Source organism: Amphiprion ocellaris, chromosome 5 (genome assembly GCF_022539595.1).
Source record: "Amphiprion ocellaris isolate individual 3 ecotype Okinawa chromosome 5, ASM2253959v1, whole genome shotgun sequence".
NCBI lineage: Eukaryota > Metazoa > Chordata > Actinopteri > Pomacentridae > Amphiprion > Amphiprion ocellaris.
In genome coordinates, this window is record NC_072770.1 from 27,608,139 (window position 1) to 27,635,109 (window position 26,971).

At 40.6% G+C, this 26,971-nt stretch overlaps 2 protein-coding genes across 3 annotated transcripts; one reads left to right on the plus strand and one right to left on the minus strand.

Moving 5' to 3' along the window:
- Positions 1 to 495: 495 nt before the first annotated feature.
- Positions 496 to 6,982, plus strand: prkar2ab (protein kinase, cAMP-dependent, regulatory, type II, alpha, B). Its single transcript, XM_055010936.1, has 10 exons — positions 496 to 889; positions 978 to 1,013; positions 1,093 to 1,232; positions 1,815 to 1,921; positions 2,021 to 2,174; positions 2,296 to 2,397; positions 2,490 to 2,564; positions 3,565 to 3,630; positions 4,389 to 4,527; positions 4,894 to 6,982. Exons 1-10 carry the CDS (start codon positions 631 to 633, stop codon positions 5,016 to 5,018), a joined length of 1,203 nt encoding a protein of 400 aa, XP_054866911.1. The 5' UTR covers positions 496 to 630; the 3' UTR covers positions 5,019 to 6,982.
- On the minus strand, positions 6,978 to 26,103 carry si:ch1073-335m2.2 (msx2-interacting protein). Of its 2 annotated transcripts, none has more exons than XM_023278883.3 (15): positions 25,835 to 26,103; positions 24,241 to 24,555; positions 20,868 to 21,341; positions 20,545 to 20,699; positions 19,231 to 19,431; positions 18,549 to 18,700; positions 18,336 to 18,461; positions 18,118 to 18,231; positions 17,915 to 18,028; positions 17,716 to 17,816; positions 10,202 to 17,474; positions 9,764 to 9,832; positions 9,461 to 9,655; positions 9,218 to 9,376; positions 6,978 to 7,998 (listed from the first exon to the last, which is right to left on the minus strand). In XM_023278883.3, exons 1-15 carry the CDS (start codon positions 25,915 to 25,917, stop codon positions 7,867 to 7,869), a joined length of 9,663 nt encoding a protein of 3,220 aa, XP_023134651.2. In that variant the 5' UTR covers positions 25,918 to 26,103; the 3' UTR covers positions 6,978 to 7,866. The 2 variants fall into 2 exon arrangements, with proteins under 2 accessions (XP_023134651.2, XP_023134650.2); XM_023278882.3 differs by having other exon boundaries at positions 20,868 to 21,344.
- Between the last annotated feature and the right edge of the window lie 868 nt (positions 26,104 to 26,971).

Genomic DNA, 26,971 nt, shown 5'->3' on the forward strand with positions numbered 1-26,971 from the left:
CGAACTTTTTCTTTTTTTTTTGGAGATAAATACATTTCCATCATAAATTGAAGCAGAAAAGACAGAACTTGGAGCACAAAATCACCAGACCTGCTTAATGTAACAAAACCTACACTCATGACTGGTGCAATTAAAAACCTAATGAGTTTTTGCCAAAATGAATTTCTATAAAGCAGATTAAGAAGTTTCCCTACGTCCTTTTCTATTTCAGTTGTACATATTATTCCCTTTTTTTGTTTCTTATCGACATGCTTTTGTGCCTCTGTGAGATTGCTCTTGTGTTGACTTTAGGATAAACCGTTTAAAGTGCCGTCATTGTGTTGTTTCCTTGCCACATCATCATGTTCTGAGGCGTAATCCATCGGACAGCCTGCGACCCCATGTGACGTAAAAAGTGAAAAGTCCTGGTCAATACTTTCCGACAGGCTGTGCCAAATAAAGAAATCCATACGGTGCAGAGTGGGAGGAGGGGTCGCTTTGCTCCTGTGATGACAGAAAGTGTGTTTTATCAGATCGTTGGGACATTTAGTGCTGCTGATGCTGAGCTTTGATGTTTCAGGTGATAAAAACTGAGCTCAGTGGACATGAAGTTCTTGTAGAGCCCACGGCTTTGACCTCTGAACCCGAGCGATGAGCACCATTGAGATACCAGCCGGCCTGAGAGAGCTGCTGCAGGGATACACGGTGGAGGTGCTCCGTCGGAGGCCTCCAAACCTGGTGGAGTTTGCTGTGCAGCATTTTACACAGATTCTGGAGAGCCAGAGGAACCAGCAGCGAGCCAAGAAACGCAGCAACAGACCTGCACGGAAAGGAGTCACTTTTGAAACCAAGTCGGACAAACCCAACAAAGACGATGAGGAGGAGGAGGAGGAGGAAGAGGACGCTGTTAGTGAGTATTATCATGTCAGTGAAGTAAGAAGAGCCTCCTCATGCTTTGTTAAAACCAGTGTAACCTCCTGACCTCTGTCTCCCTGCAGAGTCCACCACCGGCAAATACAACCGCAGAGTTTCAGGTCAGCAACTGGAGCAATATGTGTGGTGAATATGAATTAATGTTGGCTGCAGGGTTTTAATTTGTTTGTCCTGCTGCAGTTTGTGCAGAGGCGTACAACCCCGACGATGATGAGGATGATGATACAGAACCTCGGGTCGTGAATCCCAAAACAGACGAACAGCGGCGCCGGCTTCAGGATGCATGCAAAGATATTTTACTGTTTAAAACACTGGACCAGGTACATCGGTGGATGGATCACAGCTCTTCTGTTCTCATATATTTTCATTGTTTTCCTGTTTGTAAAGATTTCCTGGTGTCGCTTCTGGTTTACAAAGAAGTGAGAGGCCAAAATAGGTTTCTGATCTGAAGATTAAAAGCTTGCATTGTGATAAAAGGGATGTTTTTAAACTTGAAAAATATGTAGGGAAAAAGAGAAAACATACACTGAAGAATCTGCAATGCCAATTGAATCACAATGTGAGGGATGACCTCCTTAAACAGTGTTCATTTTTCACAGTTTGGTCAATATTTGTGCAACACTTCTGTCACTGAATTAGGAAATGCTCTTTTACATGGAATTTTTAGCACAAAGTTACCTTTGTGATGTTTCATACAATCTTTGTATTTTTATATGAAATTTCTAGAAAACTTGCAGCTCAGGGCCTGATAGATAGATAGATAGATAGATAGATAGATAGATAGATAGATAGATAGATAGATAGATAGATAGATAGATAGATAGATAGATAGATAGATAGATAGATAGATAGATAGATAGATAGATATTATTATCCATAATTTCTGTTATTAAAATATACAGGAGCAGTTCTCTGAGGTTTTGGACGCCATGTTCGAGGTGTTGGTCAAACCTCAGGAGCACATAATCGATCAAGGAGACGATGGAGACAATTTCTACGTGATAGAGAAGTGAGTGAGAGATTTCACTTTACTTTCTTTGCAAAAAAAAGAAGAAAAAAGGCAGCATTCAGTGACCTCTTCTCCTCTGTCTGTGTCCCATCCCATCAGGGGTGTTTATGATATTCTGGTGCAGAAGAACGGAGCGAGTATTTGCGTCGGAAAGTACGACAACAAAGGCAGTTTTGGAGAGCTGGCTCTCATGTACAACACGCCGAGAGCTGCCACGATCATTGCGACACAGGAGGGCGCCCTGTGGGGCCTGGTGAGTCCCACACAGGACCATGACCTTGGATGGTCCGCTGCATCACACACAGTCTGATGGCAGCGTGTGAAACATGACGCAGCCACCGACGCTGAAATTCAATTCCTTTGGTTGCTTTCAGGATCGAGCCACATTCCACAGACTGATTGTGAAAAACAACGCAAAGAAGAGGAAGATGTATGAGGCCTTCATCGAGTGTGTTCCTCTTCTCAAGTCCCTCGAGGTTTGAAACAGCAACAGACACAAACACGGTTACCTTAGATTCAATCAGGTTTGCCAGAAGTTTATTTGTTGTGTCTTCCTGCTTCACTTTAGCTCTCAGAGAGAATGAAGATTGTAGATATTTTGGGAGCCCGAGCATACAAAGATGGAGACCGAATTATAACACAGGTACAGTGTTTAACAAGCCTTATCTTTGGGTTATTCCAGAAGTGGAGGACAGTTTACATCCCACCCATCAAATTTCAAAATAATCCATCTACAAAACACTAAAACATGCAGTTGTTGTGTAGATTTTCTTGTCCTGAGACCAAATCTAAAAAAAAAAAAAAAAAAACAGGAGAAAAGAATGTTTGAAAATATTTTTAAAATAGCAAATAAGTTCCTCCTAAAATGTCATTTTTTCTCTTGTCTCACCCCCTCGATGACCAAACTGAATCTCAAATAAAACTGTTTATTTTTTTCATTGATGTCTCTTGTAATTGTGGGAGCATGTTTTTTTATCAACATAATATTTCAAATAATAATTATTATGCATGGAACATGTCCCACAACAACCCTGTTAGCATAACCTCTTTAGCTAGTAGAAGAAGAAAACAGAGAATCACAGGAAACGCTGGAATTAACATCATCAAACAATTTTCCTACAGAATGGGTAGAGCAAAGCTATGTCCTCTCTTCTATTTTTCATATTTTCATAATATTGTCAGCCTTGACTGAATGTCTCACTCTACCTCATGCAACCCTGTTACGTATAATATCAGGATAAGGCAAATTATTTTTGCTTTTTTCTTTACTTTTTTCCATCAGTCAGTTTGTCCTCTTGGTCATCAGTAACAGCCAGCTAAATATCTAGCTTCTGCTGCTGAGAAAAAGCTAACATTAGCATGGATTAGCAACCCTGTTACTGTGATTAGAGTAGGGTTAACAAACAAGAAATAAAACATGGAATAAAAATGCTACCATTGATGTGTAAGCTGAGCCAATCAAGCTTTTGACTTTTTTTAATCTATTATTTATGAATATGGAACAGGAAATTGTAAGTCTCTTTTTCAAAACAATTGAAGCCCAAATGTCCTCCAATTCTGGAGCGGTCCCTTTGTTTTTGTTGTTTTTTATTATTAAGAACAATCAGATTTAACCTCCTAGCTGCTGCTTTGTTTATTTGCAGGGTGAGAAAGCCGACTGTTTCTACGTTGTGGAATCAGGAGAGGTGAAGATTATGATCAAAAGCAAAGTAAGTACAGTTTTATAATCAAATCTGTATTTAGTTGAGTGTTTAAAAGTCTCCCTGGTTGTTCATTAAAAATCATCTTTGCATCTAAGTAATGTTAAAATAATCTTGTTGCAAATTAAAATGGCTTAGCGGTAACTCTACAGTGTTGAAATTAAACATTAACCCTCCTGTTGTCTTCACTTATGGGCACCCAAAAATATATTGTCTGAAAACAATCCAAAAATTCAGCAAAAAAATCCCCAAATTTCTGAAAATTTGCAAAACCTTCAGGAAGAAAATTCCAATAATTCCTTAAAAGTTTCCCTTAAAAGTTTTATTTTAAAAAAATCCCCCAAATTTGGCAAGAAAATTCTTGTAAATATTTTCAATAAATGAGTGAAAATCTTCCAAAAAAATCTTTAAAATATCCAAAGTGATTACATATATATCAGTAAAACTTCTAATATTCTTTTAAGAACATTCACAAAAATGTGAATGTTCTTAAGAAACATTTTTAACATTTCTTTTTTTTCCACCGAAAAATGTTCAAGGATTTTCCAAAAATGTTGAAAATGTGGACATTAGAAGTTTCACTGTGAAAATATTTTTTTCCCACATTTTCAAACTTTAAAACGGGTCAATTTTGACCCGCAGGACGACACGAGGGTTAACTATCTTTTTTGCTGCTTGATAGAAGAATTAGATTCTTACCTGGACGTATGTCTGAATGTGCATCACCTGCACTAAATAACTGCCAGGTTTGTGTGTTTGTGCTGCAGACGAAGGCGGGTCAGCAGGACAACACAGAGGTGGAGGTGGCTCGATGCTCCAGAGGACAGTACTTTGGAGAGCTGGCACTGGTCACCAACAAGCCTCGTGCAGCGTCGGTTTATGCCGTGGGAGACACCAAATGTTTAGGTACATTCAGGACACACTGATGTGTTGTGACGGAACACCAATTTTATCAAGAGATTCGCTGGATTTTGGTTGATTTTTATGTAAATGTTCTTTAAGAATCATTTTAAACATTTTTTTCCACCAAAAAATGATCAAAGATTTCCGAAAAATATTTAAAATGTGGACATCAGAAATTTCACTGTGAAAATATAGTTTTTTTTCCCACATTGTCAAACTTTAAAACGGGTCAATTTTGACCCGCAGGACGACACGAGGGTTAAACAAAAGTTTCTTTCAGTTAAGGAAACATCTGTGTATTATTTCATTCCTTTCTTCTAGATTTCATCTGTACAACAGGAAATTTAAACTGTTGTCCTTTTCTTCCAGTAATTGACATCCAGGCTTTTGAGCGTCTGCTGGGACCCTGCATGGACATCATGAAGAGGAACATCTCCCAGTATGAAGACCAGCTGGTGGCGCTGTTTGGCTCCAGTGATGATTTGAAACACTAGGTCACAAAACTAGAAACCAGTATTTTGAAATCTCACGCAGTAGCAGTGCGTGTAGCAATCACCTTCCCCCTGTTTGTTTTATATCACATTAAATGAAGTCTTCCTTGTACAAGTCTGCACCGAGGTCAACATGTTTCAGGTGAGTGTCATATAGGTCACATTTCCCCAAATCTCCAGCAAACAGCGATGGCTGTGCTGAACTAAATCTCAGTGGTGAAAAAGGTCAGTTTAATAACATGAAGCTTCAGTTAATCAACCGACAGTCAGGATGATGCAGCATAAACAAACAACATACAGTACTTTAGCCCTCTGAACCCCAAAAACCGCCAGCAGGTTTGAAAGGCAGATTATATTTTTTTTTAAAAACACCAAAATTACACTATTTAACTGTGCCAGAAATTGTTAAAACTGAAAGAATTGTCACATTTACAATTTTCTGAAGGTGCTTGAGGTAATCCTCACCCAAGATTTGTAATATTGCATCAAAATTACTTATCAGCCTTATTTAAAAAATTGCCAAAATATGTAATTTGCACCATGTCTTGCACAAAAAAAACTAAAAATTCTGCACTCCTCAGTGAAACAGAGAACCCACAACTCCCTCAGCTGTGACCGACTGTCATGCAGCAAAAATTCAGAGTTTTGGGCGGAAGTGCAGACTCTGTTTACACAGAGAGGAGGCAAGGAAGGAGACAAATCAGAGAGGTGAAAAATAAGACATACTTAACTAATAAATGCATCATGGCTCAAAAAGAGCATACAGAGGAGAAAGCTGTTGCTGAAATATCTTTCTGGAATTGTGTTAAGTGTCAGAGAACTGTAAAAAAAACAACAAAAAAACGCCTAGCTGGTTAAAATGAATTTAAATTTGTAGTATGTAGAGTCGCCATTATTGGAAAACTAACGTACGTTTTGATTCCAAGTTAAAATCGAACTACAGGCCGTGTTTCGCAGGTAAGAGGAAATTATGAGAACAAATTGAAAATGTAAGTAGTAAAATATCGAGAGAGGTAGTCACATTTTTTTCCAGTGTTGGGAACTCCTATGGGCACTTGATGTTATACACAATTTATTTACATTTTTGTAAAACAGGTAAGAAATTCAACTTACATTATTTCTATGTTTGAGTTCTCTACTTCTAGCCGTAGTTGTGCTTGTTTCCATAGAGGTACAGAGCTTTATAATGCGGTGAACATCGAGCACATAGTAATAAAAAAAAATGCGATGAAGGCTTTAAAAAATGCCACAAAACTGTTTGGGGTTCAGAGGGTTAACGCTGCAATTATTATTATTTTTTTTTTAACTTATTGGAACCAATATCATGTCTTCCCTCAGTAGGCATTTATGAGTCACAGTAAGGAAACAATTCACAAGTGTAAATAATAGTAATAAATAATTAATAAGGGTAAATTCCTGATTTACCTGGGCCTCCTGAATAAAACCAATGTCTCTGCATTTGGTACGATAAGTTAAAATATTAAAAACAGTAAAATGGTGCTCAATAGCTGGAACATTTTCCAATCGTCTTAAACTAAACCTGTCGATCTTACAGTTGAGCTTTTACAAGAACACAATACCAACCATATAATTAAATACAACTATGGCACACTTACACTGAAACTTAGTTTCCAACTTATGTCACACTAAATTATGGAAAAATGTTATTGCAGTTGTACACATACACAGAATCCATGTAGATAATGTACTAGTAAATCCCACTGTGAATTATTTAACATAGGCTGCTGTAGCATTTTCCATTTGCACTCAGCTAAGGGGGTCAGGATCTGCTAACAAACCCTTATTTTGTTTAAATCTTTGTTGTATGACATGAAGTGTAAGTGAAACCTTGTTTTTAATAAATAGGTCACGTCTTCTTAAGTATTAACGAGTGAAATCAAGTTGGGCTGATTGAAACGTCTTGCCAAAAAACATTAAAAATAAAGAAATTACCTTAAATACTCATATTTTCTGGAGTTTTATTTGAGTTACAAAATACGAAGTGCCATCAGCAAACTCCAAACAAGAGAGTTTGCCAACCTTCTTGTGTTACAAGTATATACACCCAAAAATTAAGGATCCATCTAAATTTCCCCACTTTGTGTTCTGGTTTGTCCCAGAGTTCAAGTCTCTGTCAAGTTGTCCGAGCTCCGTTGACGTTTAAATATTTAAAATATTTACAAAGTCCTGTATCCAAAAACTCCCAAATTATACTGTAGCTTGTTCAATGCGAAGGCAGGTGCCAGACGTGTAACTGCTTCAGTAGTGTGAGAAAAAGAGCAGAGCTGGTGGAATTAAAGGAGCTGTTAAACGAATGTGGTCCTCTACAGGGTCTCCATAGCTTTACAAGTTAATGTTCCTCCTCTTTAGAAAGCCTGGGCGAGGAAGTCTGTACAGGATTATTTAAAATTACATGATGAAATGTCCTTTCAGCCATTGCGGTACAACAGCTTCTATGATCCTCTCTTGTGAGGAAATTAATATGACAATCAATGAAACGACAGACGAAAGAAAACAGGCCACCCAGATGTTCACTAATTCAGATTTTTTTTCTTCAGAGCATCTCTGAACATTAAAATAAAACTCCAATAAATAGAAATACAGCAGAGAAATGGTCAAGTAAGACTCATTCTGGTTTGGTCCATCCCTGAGTTCTTTTGAGAAGGACAAATATACCAGTCAGGAGTGACAAAAGAAAAAAAGACTGATGGAAAAAAGCAAAAAGTGTTGATAGGGTAAATCCTACACATTCCCATTGTATCCAGGAAAAAACACATTTTCATATTCCTCTGGTTTCCTGAGGCGCATCAGCGAGAACATCCATCGTTGGGACAGTTCGCAGCAGTGAAGGTTACACAGAGGTGATGACAATCATGAGGTGTGGTGAGATGCTGGAGATCCTGTTGAGTAGGTCAGGGGCGAGCTGGGATAAGTGGCTCTCTGAAAACTCGCACGGTGGGAAAATCTGTAGCACATAGGCGGGCTGAAAAAGCAAAAAAACATCAGTTACACATATGAAGTGCAGGTTTGTGCAATACTAAGTAGCAGTAAATAAAATTCAGAGTGTACATTCAAAGAAAATGGGTAACAGTTTCAGGGTGAATTATATACATGAACAGATCTTGTAGAACCAGTTCTACTGAAAATTTTTAATCCATAAAACTCTTCTCTGTGCTGTATTATCTGCTGCTCCAACAACAAAACAAGACTTTGGGGGAGGAAAATACCAGGAAAGTCAAAGCCACGAGCCTCTGTTCCATGAAATTGACTTTATGTTCCAAAATATACATTATTATTAAATTCTCGTCTGTGAGTGGCTTGCCAACACACTGTGACCAGAGGCGGCTAAATACGGAGCCATAAGCTATGTTTCCTGGCCAACATTCCACATATATGGTATTGTGTTTGAGTTTTGTTAGTTTTTTTTAAATCTTAAGTGCATTTCTTGTGACTGCAAGGGATCATGGAGTTTGATGATTTAGAATCAGAAACTATACAATAGTTCCTGCTGGGTTTAATCCTCTGAACCAAAAACCCTGCAGGTGTGTTTGAAAGACATGTTATCTTTGCAAAAAAATACTGTGAAAAGCAATTTTTAAAAAATGTAAAATAAAAAAACTACATGAAATTAGAGCATTTATTGGGGCCACAAACAGTAAAAAGATTTTCAGATTTTCAACTTCCGAACTGCCAGTGTGCTTGTTGTGCGTGACTTTGTTTCATCTGGAAAATTAACTAAATCTAAGATCTGATTTGCGATTGAAATCACTTTGGCATAACTCATTTAAAAACATGCCAAAAGTAAAGCGATTCATCTCAGTAGAATATGTAAAAAGCAAAAAAAATACTGCACTCTGACACAAGCACAAAGCCAAATTCAGACTCTTTTCGACTGAAATGTGCTGAACTGCAGGCTGTGTTTAGACTGAGCAAAACAGAGACAAGTTTGGAAACAAACTAAAAATCTTAGCAGTATAATACCTATAGTATGTAGTCACCATAACACCTTTAGACACTTAAAACTGTTGTACGTGTTGCTTCTGGTAATTTTGTTTATTTATGGCATTGTAACTGTGTCATATTCCACAGAAAACATTATTCAGTTCTCTATACTTATAGCAACAGTTGTGATGTTTCCATAGGAGGTGCAGGACTTTATATTGCAGTGAAAAATTAGCACACAGTGAGCAAAAATGTCCCACCTGATTGGAACCTGGGTTGGGAATATTGATGATACCAGCAGCTAACTTTGTCTGCAAGTAGTTAATGAACGCTGCCTTAAGAGCTTGAGTTTGATTTAGGACGTCGTCTTGATCTCGTCCACATGGCAGAGCAAGGAGAAGACAGTAGTCACTGTCCCCCTGTGGAGAGGAAAAGGAAAGTGAGCGGATTAAGTTTAATGAAACAGTAAATGACTTGGCGGGATTCAGACAAAAGACACATACTGTCATTCTTCTGGCTACACTCTCCAGTTGTGAAGCCTCTAATCTCATTCTCTGTACAATCCTCAGCAGTGCGCCTCCTTCTTGTAGAGGCAGAGATCGATGAGCCAAAGCTTTGTTGCCGCAGACGAAATGCAACTGGACTGCAGCTGTGTCGTTCTTCAGCGCCAGCAGGCCTTGCCACACAATGGGGTATTTCTGTTTAATTATGCGACAAAATGAAAGACAAGTGAGTCAGACAAAGCCAGCTCTTTTTCAAACCAACAACCCTGAACACATCTTGAACTGTGGTGAGTTTTGTCTTACCGTCAGCAACTGCACCATATTAACAGGCTGCGTCATCTTGCCATCTGGTTTTGTCTGAAGGTCTGCACCCTGCATAGTCAAGAAAAAAGTGCATTGTGTCAGAAGCATATTCAGGAAGATACCAACAGACACTGGCTACTACACTCTACTGACCATTTGGGTGGTGCACCCAGCCAAAGTAACAAATGGTTCTTTTATGAAGGTTTTAATGTTCAGTTTTTGCAATGTTTTGTTTTTATCAGTATTGATTACATAGTACAGCTAAACACTTCTGATATAAGAAAAACTGATTACAATGCAGATCTAAATTCTGTGACATAAATGAAATGGGCATCATGTGCTATATCTTTCATAAATGTAGGTCATAATGCAAAGATGACGCATCAGGTTTATGTGTGTGTACATGTTAAACTGGCATGTCAAGTGCAATAAACTCACCATAGTTGGTGTGACATGTCCAACAGGAGAGGTCTCTGGTATTTGAGAATGGATGCCTCTTGGGTTGGAGTACATCCCCGAGTACTCAGGGAATGAGCCACTGGGTCCTGGCTGGATTAGCTGAACTCTCTGGGGAGATGCCATTGCTGGCCCAGACTGCCTGATCCCCATCATTCCATCCTTAGGAAGCGGGGAGTGCGGCCTCTTAGCTTCTAATGACTTTGTTATATCTTTTTCAGACACACCTTTAGACAGAACATGTGCTCTTGGAGACAAGGACTGGGGAAGAGTCTCTTGAATGTGTCCAGAATGAGGGTCTGTGGTCGAACGCTCGCCCTGTTGGTGCATGAGCACACGCATTTCTCTCTGTGCGATGTACGTTTCCAACTGGACACTACCTCGCAAAGGCCCACGAGGATCTGACTGCAGAGTCTCCAGTTTTAGTTGTGCAGCAGATGGTCTTCCTGTCTGATGGAAGTGTCTGGATTCTTCCTGTTCCCCATCATGACCCCTCAAAGAACCCGGGTTTACTTTGAGAACCTTGTCTCTGCCAACAGCCTGGGGTGAGGTAGGCCGTGGCTGCATGGGACCTGACCAGGGAGAGGCAAGAGAGTCACTATGTATCCCATAACTCATCACAGAGAGAGGTGGAGTATTGACCCTTACATCTCCTTGGACAAGATGCCCCACTTGAATTGATTGGGTGACACAATGAGGAGACATCCGCCCCAAGCCTCCAGGCACACTGTGAGGTGGCATGATAACCGACTGCTCTGGATGATGCACACCAGTAATAAACTGTTGCATGGCGGGAATCCCAGTGGACAACATCACCGGAATGCCCTTGGGTGACGAGGAGCCTATGGGTGAGGACACTTTAGTAAATGGAGAGTGCGGATGGCCTGACTTGCGTGGGGATCTTGGTTCCTGTTTGACTGCACTAAGATGTGAAGAGGGTCTGTCGCCAGGTGCTGTAACAAAACCTACATGGTTTCCAGGTGGAGAGGGCAAATGAGGGCTTATTGCCGGACTTACAGCAGAGGTCCAAGGTGGTTTAGTTCCATCTGTACCATGAGGATCAGCACTGTCCATTTTCTTTTGATGTTTTAATGGCATGTAGTCTTGGTGGTAACTCATTACTTGCTGGTTACCCTGTGTAAGACGCTTCACTACACCTTGAGGTCCAGATTGGTAAGTAGCATCCATCTTTTCCAACCCAGCACTCTCTTGTTTAATAGAACACAAAGCTGACTGTGGCTTCCCAGGATGCCCATGATCTGTCTGTGATGAAGACCTATTTTGAAGTCCTGACTGAGAGTGACCATACATTTCCTGTTTAATCTGGGGCATGGACACTAGCTGCTGAGATTCCATATCACCTGCTGTTGCTTGTGGGATTTGACTTATCTTTGCACTAATCCGCTGAGGTCCCTCTGTTTTCTGCCCAGAGTGGCTCAATACTACCACTCCTTCAGATGTATTTACTCTCAGACCTAAGCAAGATCCAGTACCAAGAGTGGGGCTTTCAACAATGAAGCGTGTACCACTTCCCCCCTCGTCACCAACAGATGGCCCATGGTATGATCCAGAATCATCTTTGCTGGGCCTGTAGGTTGTTTTGGGTAAAGCCATGTCCACACAGGGATTTCCAATGTTCATATTCACTTTTTCCTCTTGCTCAGGAGCATTGCAAACACGACTGATAACAGAAGTTGCAGTGGATGCAATAACAGAGATAACAGACTTTGTCTCGGGAGATGTTAGTGAGGCTGGAGGTCGAACAATAGGCGGGGCTGGATGAGCTGGCATTTTACTATCAGGGAGTGGCGATCTATTTGGCACAACAGCTGTGAGCTGAGCATTACTTTCAGAAAAGTTCTGATCTCGAAGATTGGGCAGATTGCTAGGAACAGGACTACTGCCTGGCAGGGAAACGGTCTTGTGTTTCATAAGAATCTGCCTCAAGTCACTTGTGCCATGATCAATATCCATGTTTTCTGATTCTGAGGACAAAGGCTGGTTTTCTTTGGCTGCTAACGGCACAACAGGTGAAGAGGAAATGCCTGCATCTTTAGACTGGTGGCACCAATCTGGTGGTGAAACAGGAATTCTACTTGTTGGAACGGGTCTGATATTGGGCCTGTTAGCTAGTGGAGACAGAGAAGGGGAGATGCACTCGGGTGGCAACTGTTGAGGTTTCAGGCATATTGGACTCTTAGACTGGGGGTAAACCGATTTAGGATGTTGCACTGGTTCTTCAGACGATGACTCTGACTCTGCATTTACGCCTGTAGCCTTGACAGCTGAGAGCTCCGGTTCTGACTTCCAAGTAGTGGGAGTAATAACCGCAGCAGTTGCTGCAGATGGAGGTGTCTCAGAAACAATCTTTACATCAGGAGCAGTCAATTCCTCACTTACTGAATGTCCATCCTTTAAATCCTCCTTTAAATCTTTTCTCACTTGCTTTTGGGCTTTAAGACGTTTAGGCGTTTTTGGTCTTCCTTTGATGCCCTTTTTGGGTGTGTTTGGTAAGGCTGGTTCCTCCTGTATAGCAGATGCATTTGTGGCAGGTTCATCTTCCTTCCGGGATTGAACAAAGTCTTGCATCTCAGGTTCTGAACCGATCTCTGCACTCAGAGGAGGTGCTGATGTTAAGGATACACTCGCATCCTCTGCTGTTATCGAATCAATGGCAGCCATGAGTTCTGTCTCGCTTGCAGGATTAGAAGGTTTTTCTTCTTCTGGGTCACTTTTTACATCTGCATGTGGAACAGGTGGTGGTGGTGGTTCTGCTGGAAAAGTTGGATCTGTAAGTTTGGCAATGTTCTCTACAGCCTGCTCCAATTCCATCTCCTGTGAAATTGAGGTTTTTGATGTTTCCAAAGCAGAATTTTCCTTCTCTTCATTGTTGGAGCCTCCTTTGTTAACATTAGTGCACTTTGAAACATGATCTTGATTCCCTAGCTCTTCATCCCCCAATTGAAGGAAATCTTTCACCTCAGTGACATTCAGTTTGATTTTTAGGTTCTTAAGGACTGGAGACTTGGGGGTCCTCATTGACTTGGTTTTTCCTCCCCTAACAATCTTTTCTTTTTCTGAGGTGGGTTTTTCTTCTGAGACAAGGGAATCAATCTCTTTCCCATTTGATTTACCCCCACTAGCTTTTTCATGGAGCACATCTTTCTCTTTTCCTTGTTCTATGCCTTGTCTGTCTTTCTCTTCTTTCTTTTGGTCAGCTTTTATTGACAGATCTTTACATGAAGTTGATGAATCTTGCAAAGTCAATGTATCTTCATCTGCAAAATCCATTTCCTGATCATCATCAGCTGCCTCAGTTTTATCTGCCTTCCTAGTTGATGCAGATACTATAGCTGTGGACACCTGATTTGCTGAACTCTTTGTGATGTGAGGAGATGTTTTCCCTTTTGACACTCTTGGAATTCGATCACCACTTTCTGATTCATTTGAATCCGTCTCTTTATTGTCAATTTTAGATTTGTCTGCTTTAGTGTTTGAACTCTCATCACCTTGTTTGCGATTTTTTGGAGGACGGCCCCGTTTAGCTACAGGAGTTGGAGTAGGTTGATCCGGCTCAACATTTTGTTGTGTGGCATCTTTGTCTGTACCTCGTTTTCGCACAGAACGTGGTGACTCTATTTCCTTTCCAGAGCGAACTGGTGCATCATCTTCAACAGGGGTGGCATAGACAGATTTTACATTTCTTCGCCGTGCTCTGCCTAATGATATGCTCTGCTCTGACATATCAGGATCTGATCCATGAATGGGAGATTTGCCTGTGGACTTTGATTCAGCTCTAGGAGATGAGCCACGTTTTAACTTCTCTTTGTCAATGCGCTCACTTTTGCGGGTAGCTTGTTTCTCAGAACCAGAGGCAGACACTGCTGGAACTGGAGCAACCTGAGCAGAGGACTGTTTGTACTTTTTATTTTTTATTTCTTTTGTTTTATTGTCTTTCTGAGATGAGACTGGCTCGTCATTTGTGTCATTGTCACTAGGCATCTGCACTTTACTAACTACAAGTTTCTTCTCGCCATCAGGCTCTGCTCCTGCTTTACAAGTTGAATTTTCTTTCTTTACATTCACCTGCTCTACAAAACTAGGTGGTATTGGACTACTGGCTTCAGGCACTGATGGTTGTGTTGCCTCAGGATCCAGCTCTGGTTCTGAACTGCTAACAAACTCATCATGGGAATCACGGCGGCCTGGTTGTTCTGTGATTGGAGGTTTTACATCCTCCTCAGTAACAATATCTGCCTTCCCTTCAGATGGAGAAAGTTTACATGTATTTACTGAACAGGTGGGTTCAGATGCTGCTACAAGTGTAGGTTCAGGATCTGATGTTGTCTCAGTTGGGGTGTGGTGCAGGGGCATAACATGTTCAATTTCTTTTATCTCTTCCTTTACAAACACCACCGGGGGATTTGGATCAGGAGCTGGATTTAGCGGAACACATTTCTCTTCTGATGGAGGAAAGTCCTTCACCACAGATTGGGTGACAGTATTAGGTGTGAGTCGGGGTTCAGGAATCAGTTCTTCAGCAGGACTGATGGGTTTAATTTCTGGCTCAATGATAGATTCTGCTGTTTCAGGTACCTGTACAGATTGTTGTTCTTGAACAGATGCTTTTTCAGGGACTTTATTTTCATCTGTGAGCACTGCATCTCCCTTTGCCTCTGGTGGCTGCTGAGTTTTATTTTTCTGTTGTTGTAGTCGTGTGAGTTCCAAAAAACGACTATGGAAAAGGACAACTGGCCCTGAGTCAAGTTCACCATCTACTGACCCCTGCTGACCAGGTTGTTGGTTATGCTCAGGTTCTTCATGTTTGCGTTCTAGGTGTTGAAGCCGTCTAGAGTCCAGCTCAAAGACGGGGCTATGAAGAAAGCGGGAGGCAAATAGTTCCCTGCGTTCCTGTTCCTCTGGCTTCGGCTCCTCTTTCCTGTCATCAAGTTTGTCTTCAGATCCACTGCGAGTCTTTTTCTTTTTCATGTACCACGAAGGTGTAGGTCGTGGTGTTGATTCTACTTTTTCAGTGTCTTTTCTGTTGCGGAAACTTGCGAAATGAGAATCATAATCTAAAAATGACCAGTTATCTTCTCTCGAGGATGAGAGAGATTTTGCCCGCTCAAGCAGAGCCTTTGTATCAGGTGTGATGGTATGGTCCTGTGCAAAGGAGTAGAATTTATTCCTTTCCAGATGTGCTAATTTTGGGTCTGAAAACCTGTCAGCTCTTGGTCTTTCGGAAAAAGGCATGGATGTGGAGGGTACAGGAGAGTGGGGTTTGTTCTCTCTGTCCTCTTCAGAGTCAGACCGTACTTCCCCGGGTTCCAAGTCAGGCCACATACCATATTCCAAACGCTTGCGGTTGTGAATGTTCTTACTTACATTTCTGGAAAAGTTCAGGTCGGGTAATAAGTCTTGTTTAACTCTCATCTCCCATCTCTTCTGTTGTTCCTCTTCCACAGTAAGTAAAGGAGTGTTTATCTTGTTTAGCGGTGCGATAGGGGTCTTTTTGACTAATAGCTCCAGATCCGGGTGAATTTTTTCATCATTTCTACTCAACTCTTTGTGAGAAGCAGGCACAAAATCCTCATCTGCATGGTGAGAGAAGTGTTGATGTCCTGGAGAAGAGGTGTTGTTCCAATCAGGATCTTCACTTTTTTGTCTAAAGCTCCGGTAGACACGCTCTCTCTTTATCCCCGAGTCTGTGTCAAGCTGGTCTAGTTTCTTTAACTTGTGAGATGGAAAATTATCTGTCACATCCTCAGGTGGCTTACCAACTTCATGCACAAGACTACGATGTTCCAAGTCTTCCGTTTCACTTCCTTGGGGACTTCCTTGTTTGTCAAGTTTGTCAGACTCACGTTGCTGTTGCTGTTGGTGCAAACGTCTATTTTGCTCCATCTGCTTTCGGTAACTCTGAGAGAGGTCAATGTCAACATGGTCTTCCTTGTTCTTGGCACTTTTGTTAGTTTCAGCATTCTGACCAAATTTGAAAGTAGCATGGTGGTCCTGATCTCTTGCACTGCTTTGATCTGTAATTCCCTCTTGTGAAAATCGCCTGGATGAAGTGTGCCCTGGGTGTCGTTTTGACTCCAGTGGCTCCAAAGATCCCTCAGATTTTTCTCTTTGTCCTCTAATGTCCTCTTGACCATCCTTTTGAGGGCCACCTTTATCAGTTTTGAGTCTTGATTCTCTCCGCTGTGAATCTTTATGTTTGTCAATTTCTGATTCTTTCAAATATGCAGCACTGACTCCAAAGTCAGAAGACTGTGTACCGTCCTCCTCCTCATGCCTGCCTCTCTTCTGACGAACAGTCCTTCCACCGGAATCTGCAAAGCGCCTTTTTCTTGCAGCAAGGCGATCTGAATCCACTGATGACTCCTTCCCATCATTTACAACATCTGACTTCAGGTGTTTCTTTAGCCGACTTCTCGCATCCAAGTCTGAAGTATCACCTTTACCCGTTTCAGTTCTTTCACTCTTTACAGAATCCTGGTGAGAAGTTGACAATGGATTTCCAGCAAGAGCATCACCATCCACCTTACATTTCTGTCTCTCATGAACATCTTGGTCTGATCCCCTCCCTCTTCCAGATCCTCCATCAAAGCCAGTCTCAATCTCTGTTTCAGGTAGTGGGTTGGATGGGGATTGCCCTTTTGCTTTCCTCGATTTAATCTTTTCAGCTTTATCTTTGTCACCTTTCTCTTTCCGTTTTGCGCGTTTGGTTTTCTCTGCCCCTGCTACACGATCTGGCAGACTGCTCTTCTCAGTCTTCGAGGCATGTTCTAGCAGGGTCTTTTCAGATTTGTCAAAACATGGTGGTGACACTGAGCTCACACTACCACTTCTCTCAGAGGATTGGCTGTAAACCCGTCGTTCTGAGTCTCTGGGAGCACGGTCAGATGGTGAAGGCGATACTGTGGGAGTGATAGGTCGCCTTGGATGGGAAGGGCTCCATCTGCTACGATCAGCCTCAAAACGTTCTCGCTCTCTTTCTCGCTCCCTTTGAATGTATGTGTATTTTCTTATGTCTTGTTCAAAGGGGTCTCTATAGTCCCTGTAGTCTCTTGGGTCTTCGTGATAGCGTGGGTCAAAATGATCCCCCTGATAATGTTCTAGTTCAGGAAAGCGGTCTCTGCTGCGTGCAGCATAGTCTCTTCTGGCATCCTCTGGATACAGGCCAGGGGTTCGTATATTCTCATAGTAAGCTCTTTCTGCTGTGAATTCATGATATGGAGGTCTGCGTTCCTCTCTGTAGAGAGGAGAGAATAGTAAAAAAAAAATTTTTAATTGTAAATCTAAATCATATATAATTTTTATAATTTGCACCGTCACTTTCCCATTCAGAGAAGGTACATATTTGGCAATGGAACTATGATTCAAAATACTATCATCTTACATCAGACATTTTTCTCAGGGTATTTCATGCTTTTAAAAAGATACATATAAATAAAAAGAAAACCTGTATGCAATTAACACAATGAGGAATTTACCGTCGTTCAGGAGGAATTTCATAGAAGTCTCTAATGTCTTGACCAGATGCCTGCATAGATCGGTAGAATGCCATCTGACTCTCTTGACTTGCAAAATCCACCTATCACAGACAAATAAACACAGAAATTAAATAAGCACACATACATAATACATTTTACTAATCAAGAATTCAATTTAAATTAAAATTTTATTTTCTACCTTTATTTTATTGCCACCAATCTTCCAGCCTTTGGTCTCCCTCACAGCTGCCTGAGCAAAATCTGTGTTGTTGTACAAGACGAGGGCCATCCCTTTCAATCTATCAAACACAACCTAAAAACAGAAAATAGTATATTTAAAAAAAACACCACTAAAAATCAAAAGCAGTAAATCTTAGGCAAGAAAAAACTACAACACTTTACCTTTACTACATGTCCATAGCGGCAAAAGTGCCGTGTAAGATACTGCTCTGTAATATTGGTTGCCAAACCATCAAGCCAAACACACGTTGTGGGCATACTCTTCCCAAAACCAAGCTTTAAGGAGAAAGAGAAAAACATGCTTAATATACATTCAGAATACTGCGCATTGGATAGAATACAGGCCAGAAATGCCCCATTAGTTTACTGTAAAACACTACCTTTAGTCTATTGCTCCCCAGGTACTCTCCATCCATCTTCTTTATGGCCTTGCAAACACTGGCAATATCAGAATACTGGACAAAAGCATACTGGGGAACTCCATTTACTTTCTTGATGTCAATGTCCTTGAAGAGAAAAGACAGTAATTAGAGAATGTAAAATGGAAAATATGCACATTTACTTCTACATTATACCACCAGATGGTAGCTTACCACAATTTCACCAAAGCGCTGGAAAATGTCAAGGAGCTGCTGATAACTGGTCGTCTTCTCAAGGTTCCCTATAAACAGTGTCCTTGTGGCCTTTGGGTGGAACTCGTCTATCCTCCCATCCAAGGGTCTGAACTCATTTTCACTCTCCGTTTCTGAGGGAGGAGGTCGTTAATTTAAATCATTAATACTACAGACACACTACTTCAGTACAGTTGCCCTTACACAGTACATAGTGTTTCATGCAGTAAACCTATAATTGGGACATACTGTTTCATCGTCACAACAATCCCCCTTAAAGTTTGACTGTCACAGCCTGTAGTGCGAAATGAGCTGTCATCTGTCTGTACAGTCTCAGTGTCTCAAGCTTGTTTGTACTTGTACTTGACACCACACAAAGAATTGTGGGTCAGAAAGGCCAGAAAAGCATGCTGGCTTGCATATTGCAAAAAAACCCACCAGATGCAGTAGTGCATCTTAGTATTTTTTGGCATATTACATTTGAGACAGTGTGTATTTGAACATATAAAATCTTTGTCAGCCATACTATATAACCTGGTTATATGGACAATGGAAGGACCCATTTTGTCCACAAAGTTTTGGAAAATCACCCTTGGGGACTTAATCTGTCTGCACCAGTGTAGTATCTATGACAATGAACACTGCTCTGTTTGTTATTACGTACCAGGACCACTCCAGGCAGTGACTTCAATAAGCATGCCAAAGAACAGCTTTCCTTTGGAGACACTAAGGGCTTTTTCTTGATCTTCTTGCTGTCTGAAGAACACTAAACCATAGCGGTCCTCCGATGCTCCATGGATCTGCACTGAGGTCACTTTTCCATGTTTCTTGAATTCATGGAAGAGTCCGTCTTTTAAACTTGTGTCTGCACAGGGAAAATTTTCCAGACAAGTAACAGTCATAATCAAAAAGTTGTTTTTTTTATGCATAAGAATGTATTCCTTCTTGGGGAACATGAGTTTCATGTAGCTGACTTCATTTTGTTTTTTACTCTCACAGTCTCTTACTTTTTACGCTAAACTAGACTTTAAACTATTGCAACAGTGGCACTAATGTAGCTATCAAACCAAAATGATGCACTGTTTCTATGTTGTGGGTGATTAATTGTGAAGGAAAGGGATGAAGGATCAATGTTTTTAAAGCAATTAATTAAGCCTATTTCTGGCAGTGGATTTCTTACACTGTAAACACTGCACCTTGTTTAGGTCTTGATTGTTTAAATATTTAAGGATATACATAAACTGGAAGGCAGAACTGTTTACAAATAACAACATTACTGTTTTGGTTTTTTTTTAAGTTAAAGTGAAACATTTAGAAGTTCCAGACTTTCAATGGGAAGTTATAGAATGTAAGACTGAGCTCTGGGAGCCTTTGGTATGATTACAGGAGTATACTGGCAAGAGCACAACTATGGAAATATAAGTAGCAGAGTGACCTGTATAACAGTGGGATCACATCCAAAATGAAGTGCTACAAGACACTAAACAGTAAAGCATATTTGTTGATAGAAGCAACGATGACAGAATGAAGAAGGGGAAATACATGTCATGAGCATAATTTTAGACATCAGTTTAAAAAAACAAACAACTTGTGGCTTGAAATGGCACAGGATTGGAGACCACTGTTTTACACAATGTGCCAGTGAATTACAACAGTAATTATAAGGTGATCAATCTCTACAGTCACAAATTTGGACAATGTTCTCAGGCAAACACTTAAATCCATAAAAGGTACTTTTATTACAGTGAAGTAAGCTCTGTGTATTCCAAGAAAATAAGTCTGAAACTAGGTTTATGAACATGGTCACTGATTGGCCACAAGTAAAATTTTTACATCATATGCTGTGTGTTTTAATGTCCAGTTTGTAACCCCACTCAGGCAAAAACAAATGTCATGTATGAGGTGAGGTAATCTAGCCCATTCAGAACAGAAACTGTTGAGATAATGTAGCAAGTGGCTGACAAATGTAAAAACTCACCTGTTGAGCGCACTGGTAAGTTTTGCACTTTAATTCCAAAGCTTCTTCGCGGCTCTTCAGAATCGAGCACCATAGAGGACTGAGGAGGCGCATGTGCAGCAGATGACTGAACAGAACGTGCCCGAGATCCATCACTTGAGCTGCTGTTTGAATCACTGTCATCAACAAAAAAACCCAAACAAAAAAACAAGAACACCACAATCAGACTTGTCAATGTGAGTCAGTCAAGTATTTACAAATGAACCAACGTTGATGCTCTGTCCTTGGACAGAATGTATTTATCCGGTCAAATCGAAAAATCCTTAACAAAACAAATGTCACACCTGCCGCTGCCCGTGCTGCTGGTGCTGCTGACAGAATCAGAGCTTGAAGATCTACTGCGGGATCGAGATCTTGGGCCTCTCCCAGGGGACAAAGGGGCTCTTTTAGGGGAATGAGGAGTTTTGGGGGTCTGCCCCGTGGTCCGTTGTGGGGAAGGGTGCCTTGACTGTGAGGAATGAGATGATCGACTCCGACGGTGATGATAGGTTCTATCAACACGTCGTCCTCTGTCATCTCTGTAAAGGTCACGTCGTGTAGAATTAGTAAGAGTGAAAGGGTCTCGTATTCTAGAGTCAAAATGTGGGTCTGACGCCTCAAAGCTTCCCCCAATGGCACTGCTCCCTGGGCCAGCAGCAGCAAACACAGAGCGATCACGGTAATAATCAGCGTTGTAGTGACGCTGTCTGTCGAAAGTGCCACTGCGGTCATGGTGTCCATATGGGCTGTGATCATATGCACGATCACGGCTTTCTGAACTACTGTGAATTAAGAACAGAAGGAAAGACAGAGTTACTATGATTCTAAACAAAACTGCCAAACAAGCACTTCTGGCATTAAAATTCACTCTAGTAAAAATTGGCAAGTACCGTATACACACAATTGAGGGCAGGCCAGATAAAATTTGGGTTTCCATTTCAGCAGTTTAACATGGCTATAAAGAGCAGCACCAAAATTTTTAAAGTCAAGATCTTGACATTCTTGCATTCACAGAATCTACAGCTCTGTCTCTTGTCAATTTTTGGTATTTTTGCCTTCAAAACCAAACACTGCTCTTTTCTATGGTTTTCCTGTTTGCAACAGTAGCACATATTGCAGAACTGCTTTAAAACTTTTTTAACAACAAGTTTCACAACAAAGTTTCAGGAAATCAGCTCTCAGAAAAATAATACCAAATTTCACATAACTTGACATATAAGCCAAACAATTTGACTTACACAATGAGTATAGCATTAGACATACTGACAGGAAAAAAAATCCAACTACTGGCATTGTATATAAAAACTAAAAATTACTTAGTTTTATTTTTGGTGCTGCTTCAAAATCGAAATTGAAAGAGATAAAATGTAATTTGCCTAAAACCGTTGTTTTTTGAGAAACATCACATACTGACATATATCATTTTTGATTGTGTAAATTCAAAAACAGTCATGAGAAACAAAGCTGTCCAAAGAATATTACAGTCACTGGAAGCTTCACTGTTTCAGCTGTGAGAGCTATTCATACAGCCATAATTCAGCAATGCCGAAATAGTGCTTTAAGAAAATTTTTATGGGCAAAGACAAATAATAGTGAACACTTTAGTCTTCTCAAGGTGTCCAGGAGATCTGATTTCAAGGGCTGACTGTTCATGAATTAGTGCTGGTAAGAAAAAAAAATCTAAATGAAACAGTATTCAAGTGGACAAATTCTCTACCAAGGACCTCTGTGGTATTGAAATTGAAAATGCCATGCAGAGTTTAGATCAATGTGTTTAATGTGAAAATAATATTTTGCAGTATAAAATCCTAGACAAAACGCACTTGCATTAAGACATAAATGACAAATAAAACATATTATACATATATATACACACATTCTTCCTCTCTTGCATCAAATTAATAAATTTTCCTAAAAGCAGTGCAAAACTAATATTAAACAAAGCACTAATGAAGGTTAGAGAAAGAAAATATGCAGAGGGCAGAGCAATACCAACCTTTTAGAAAAGAAGTTACCGAAACTAATCCAAATAAAATCTAGGTGGTCAGAATGGAAGAGCCCGAATGAAAAACCAAGGGGAAAAAATCAATTGATCTAATTAAGAAAAAACGGTTCTCTTGAATTGTACTGCACGTTATCTTCGAATAGTGAGCACCAGGCCAGTAGATTGTTGATGTATAATCCACAGTTAGTCTACTTAAATCTCTTCACTGGATGGAAAAAAGGAAAAAATAAAGCAACCACAGAAATGGACCTCTTTATGGATTTCAGGACATGTGGAAAAAAACATAGGAACATAAAACCTCAATAAATAAATATGAAATTTAAAAAAAAGATGATGAACTTCACGTTATTCAGCACATTCCAGGTTGACTATTCAGTGAGTTGGAGCCCGAATGGAAAATACATCCAACTGGATCAGTCTTGTCTTGTAGTATGAGGGAAGAGTATGTCCCAAAAGTTAAGCTTCTTGTTGGAAAAAAGGCTCAAAAATGTATTCCACTGGTTAATGTGAAGTTATGTAACATCACACAAACTGGTAGAGTCTTAGATACATATTTCGGCACATAATATCCTCATGGGTTTGTGGGCATGAAATAATTCCACAATCTATGGATCCCATCTGGGGTTTTTACTTCAAGTCTTCATGTTTTCATGATAATCAGTCAGGTTTCATAAAAAAGGTGTCTTCAGCTTCCTCTCACGTACTTGGAGGGTTCCTCTCCTCTCAGAGATCTCACAGTTACATCCACACTTGAGTAATCCAAATGAATGGCATCTACACCTATCCAAACTACAGTCCACATCAGTACATCCAACATGGGGTATCATATTGCTTACATCCAGGAAGTACATCCCAACTATGCATTCTTCGTGTATCTTCTTTGCCTATCAACCCCAAAACAATAGCTCCACAATATTTTTTGGGTGGACATCAGGATCCTCAGTGTTCTTGCAAAGTCTTCTTGGTATAGCTTCCACATTTGGGGCAAAAAGTGTTTATGATATACAGTTAATCTCATCCTATAATGACCAAGGTAACCCGGGACATGTGGACTACGTCAGTCTCTCTTGTGATGTGTAAAGTTCTTCCATCCACTTGGTGAAAACTTAAATCCAGAGGTGCGTATCCACAGATGCAAAAAAAAAGGTAAAAGTAGTCCAACCATCAGCTGTTGCCACAAGGAAACAAATGACAACCCAAGATGGAAGGTTCAAGTAATGATACACCTGGATAGATCTTCAAAGAAAAGTGCATCCTTCATGATAGAGATTTACTTCCAGCTTCAGGCGATTCCACATAAAAATAAAAGGTTAGATCCCATGTTTAGAAGAAAAAATTATTTTAAAAATATCCAAAAGCTCCCCAAGGTAGTTTCCCACAAAATGTAATAAATCCACAACTCACCAGGATATTCCTCACAGATGTAATATCCAAACCAGATGTCAAACCTTGAAATATAGTTACCTTACCAAATGATAATGTGTAGTTAATTTACTTAGATTCCATGGGCAAGGCGAGTCAATTATGATGAAAGTGGAACGATTCCTAGATTACCTTTGTGTAACCCCATGAGGCATCAATCCCTCACGAATAACCCCGCTATGTGTTTAGGTTTTACACCTATCTGATACTTAGATTCCCTTGGATTTTAAGGGGACGCCGTGTCCACTTACCCATCTATTCTCCGTTCATAACGTCCCTCTCTGGTGTGAAGGGACACAGGTGGGCCAAACACTGGACCAACTGTTCCCCTAGAGAATCCTGTAACATCTCGACTGCTTGAGGGGGAGCTGTCTTCAAGGCCCCGTACAGCACTAGGGACTGACCCAGGCTCATTGTAGTCAGTCCGAAGGTCCCTGTCTCCCATCTTGTTGACAGCATTGTGAGCCTTTTGCGCACTTTTGATATCCACAAAATCCACAAAGGCTGCAACACCCCCCTCTGAACCTCGCTTTCGCAGAACTTTAACACTCTCGACACGGCCATACCTGAGAGGAAATTACAATGAAAACAAAGAGGAAATTACATATACACCAGCAAAGAACAAGGCATGTGCAACTGTCTTTCTGTATGCCAAAGTCCAGTAAATTGAGAACAGACATAGATGCTAAGAACGAAAGTTATCCATCCTTAATTATGAATAAATCCCAGTTTCCACATATACACTTTTTTAGCGTCACAAAATAGAAGTTTACTTTCTGAACTTTGTAAAGTGTCTGCTACGTGTGCAATTAATATGCTGGCTGATTACACTAAGTGTTGTGAGTACTCTTGGGAATTCTGAGGTTTGTAAATAGAAGCTTCAAAGTGCTAAAGTTACTCAAACATCCCTTTGGGACCTAACACGTCAAATGTCAGTGTGCAAAAACTATAAAAAGGATTATGCTCAAACGCACAGCTAACAACAGACCTCTTGTGATGAGATACAGCAATTGATCCCACTAATTGTAATGTTTGTCCGTTGTAGATGAGTATTAACGAGTTAGTCGAGTAGTCTTTACACAGAGTAACAAATGATAACATATAGCGTTTCATAGCTGTAAATGACTTCTGCAAACCCTGGAAAGCATTTAAGTTCACGCTATTGGGTTTCTTTTAATACAAGTGTAGGCTCACTAGCGCGAGCAAAAGGTGGTATGCCTTTTACTTTTAACTTGACGAACCAAACCACAACATTAAGCTTCGTTTAAGTAGTGTTGGTGATGGTAACCGTCGTCAGGCAGCTGAACAACTTGCTAACATTTGGTCATCAGCACAGCGGGTTGGCTGATTTTGGCATCTTTACATTTCAATATTTCTACAACACAGCTGAGAAGAGAAACAACTTCAAGCGTCAGACGCTTCCAACGACTAAAATAACACGAGTCGTCTGCTGCTTTTAACCCGCTGTCCGGCTAACGTTAGCTGCCTTTTGGCTTGTACAGATCACGAAAACGTCTCGACTTCCCACAAAATGGTTGGTTGGGTGGAAGCTCGGCGGCTAGCAAACCCAGCTAATTGCCTCTTGGCGTTAGCAAAAGTTAGCAAAAGACCATAAATCATACGCATGTACACTCGAGTGGTTCTATTGCATGTATTTTGCTTCAACAAACACCGCCGTACTGTAAGACAGTAAACGCAGCTCATTAGAAATCCTCTGACGGGTAAAACTTAAAAATGCTAACGTTAGCTGCGTTAGCATTGGTAGCAGCCAGTCGATCCTAACTAGCTGTACTGCACCTAGCGCGCGCTGCTCCGCAAACACGGGCTCCGTCTTGCGTAACCTACCGTTTAAAATGCTCCACAATCTTCTCTTCTCGAACATGTTCGGGTAAATTTCCCACCCAAAGGTGTCTGGTTTCCCGAACCATCTTGCGCTATCTTTTCCCCCTTCACACACATATGATCTCGCACGTTTCTAATCCCTGCCGGTCGGAGGTCTGCCTGAACAAAATGAACGACGCTGGATTCCGTGAACGTTGTGGGCCTGATAGCCGCTGCCCGTTTAGCTTTAGCTGCTGCGTCCTCGACCCGTGCGCGGGGACGCGCGTCAGCCTCGCTCCTGGTGGTTTTGGGAGCGAGCTGCGCGGCCCCGGGCTCGGTGTGAAGCTTATGCACAACACGCGATTAACAAGCTGAGAGCAGGTCTGTATGAAGCCACAAATGAAGGGGCACGAAGTGACAATTCACCATCAGCTGTATAAAGTACTAAACCGTTGTTAACGTATTTGATTAAAGTTAAACTATTACTTTAGAGTACAGCATGTAAACTGGACGCTCTAATCATTCATATAATTACAAATCCACACTTTCAGCCTCAGTTCATTACAGTTTGCGTAGCTCACACAAGTGAAAACAAAAGTTGCAACTAAAAGTCAAACGTTTATTTTCCCCAAATAATCTATTATTTCCTCAGTCAAAGGCGTTGCCAGGATCCTGACACACTGACTTTTGTTTACTTACCAGTCTTTAAATTTTAACCTGATTATTGCACTATTTTCACAATGAGCTTAAGACAAAGTAAGGTCATTCCACTTTCTTTTCTATGCTCAGCCCATGTTTAGCATAAAATCACATTGAGAGTAGGCTGGCCAGAGTAAACTCTGTGCTTTGGAATAAGTCATATTTACATGGCTAGTCAAATACTCATTTATTTTACTTAATGTAAATATATGAGTTTTAACTATTTCTAGTTCATTGAATATGAAATGTCATTTAAAAAACACATTTAGACCACTAGAAACATGAGTTTTTAAAACAAGGCATTTTGATTTAAAATAAGTTGAATGAATGAACAGCTGAGAGTTCTTTTAAGTCATTAAGTTTAGTTTATAGGAAACAACAGTAGCATACAAGCAGTCTTCCTAGGATGCATTGATAGAGTTAAAACTTTTCAAAGACTGGTTTTGTTGTAGTTTAAGAAAG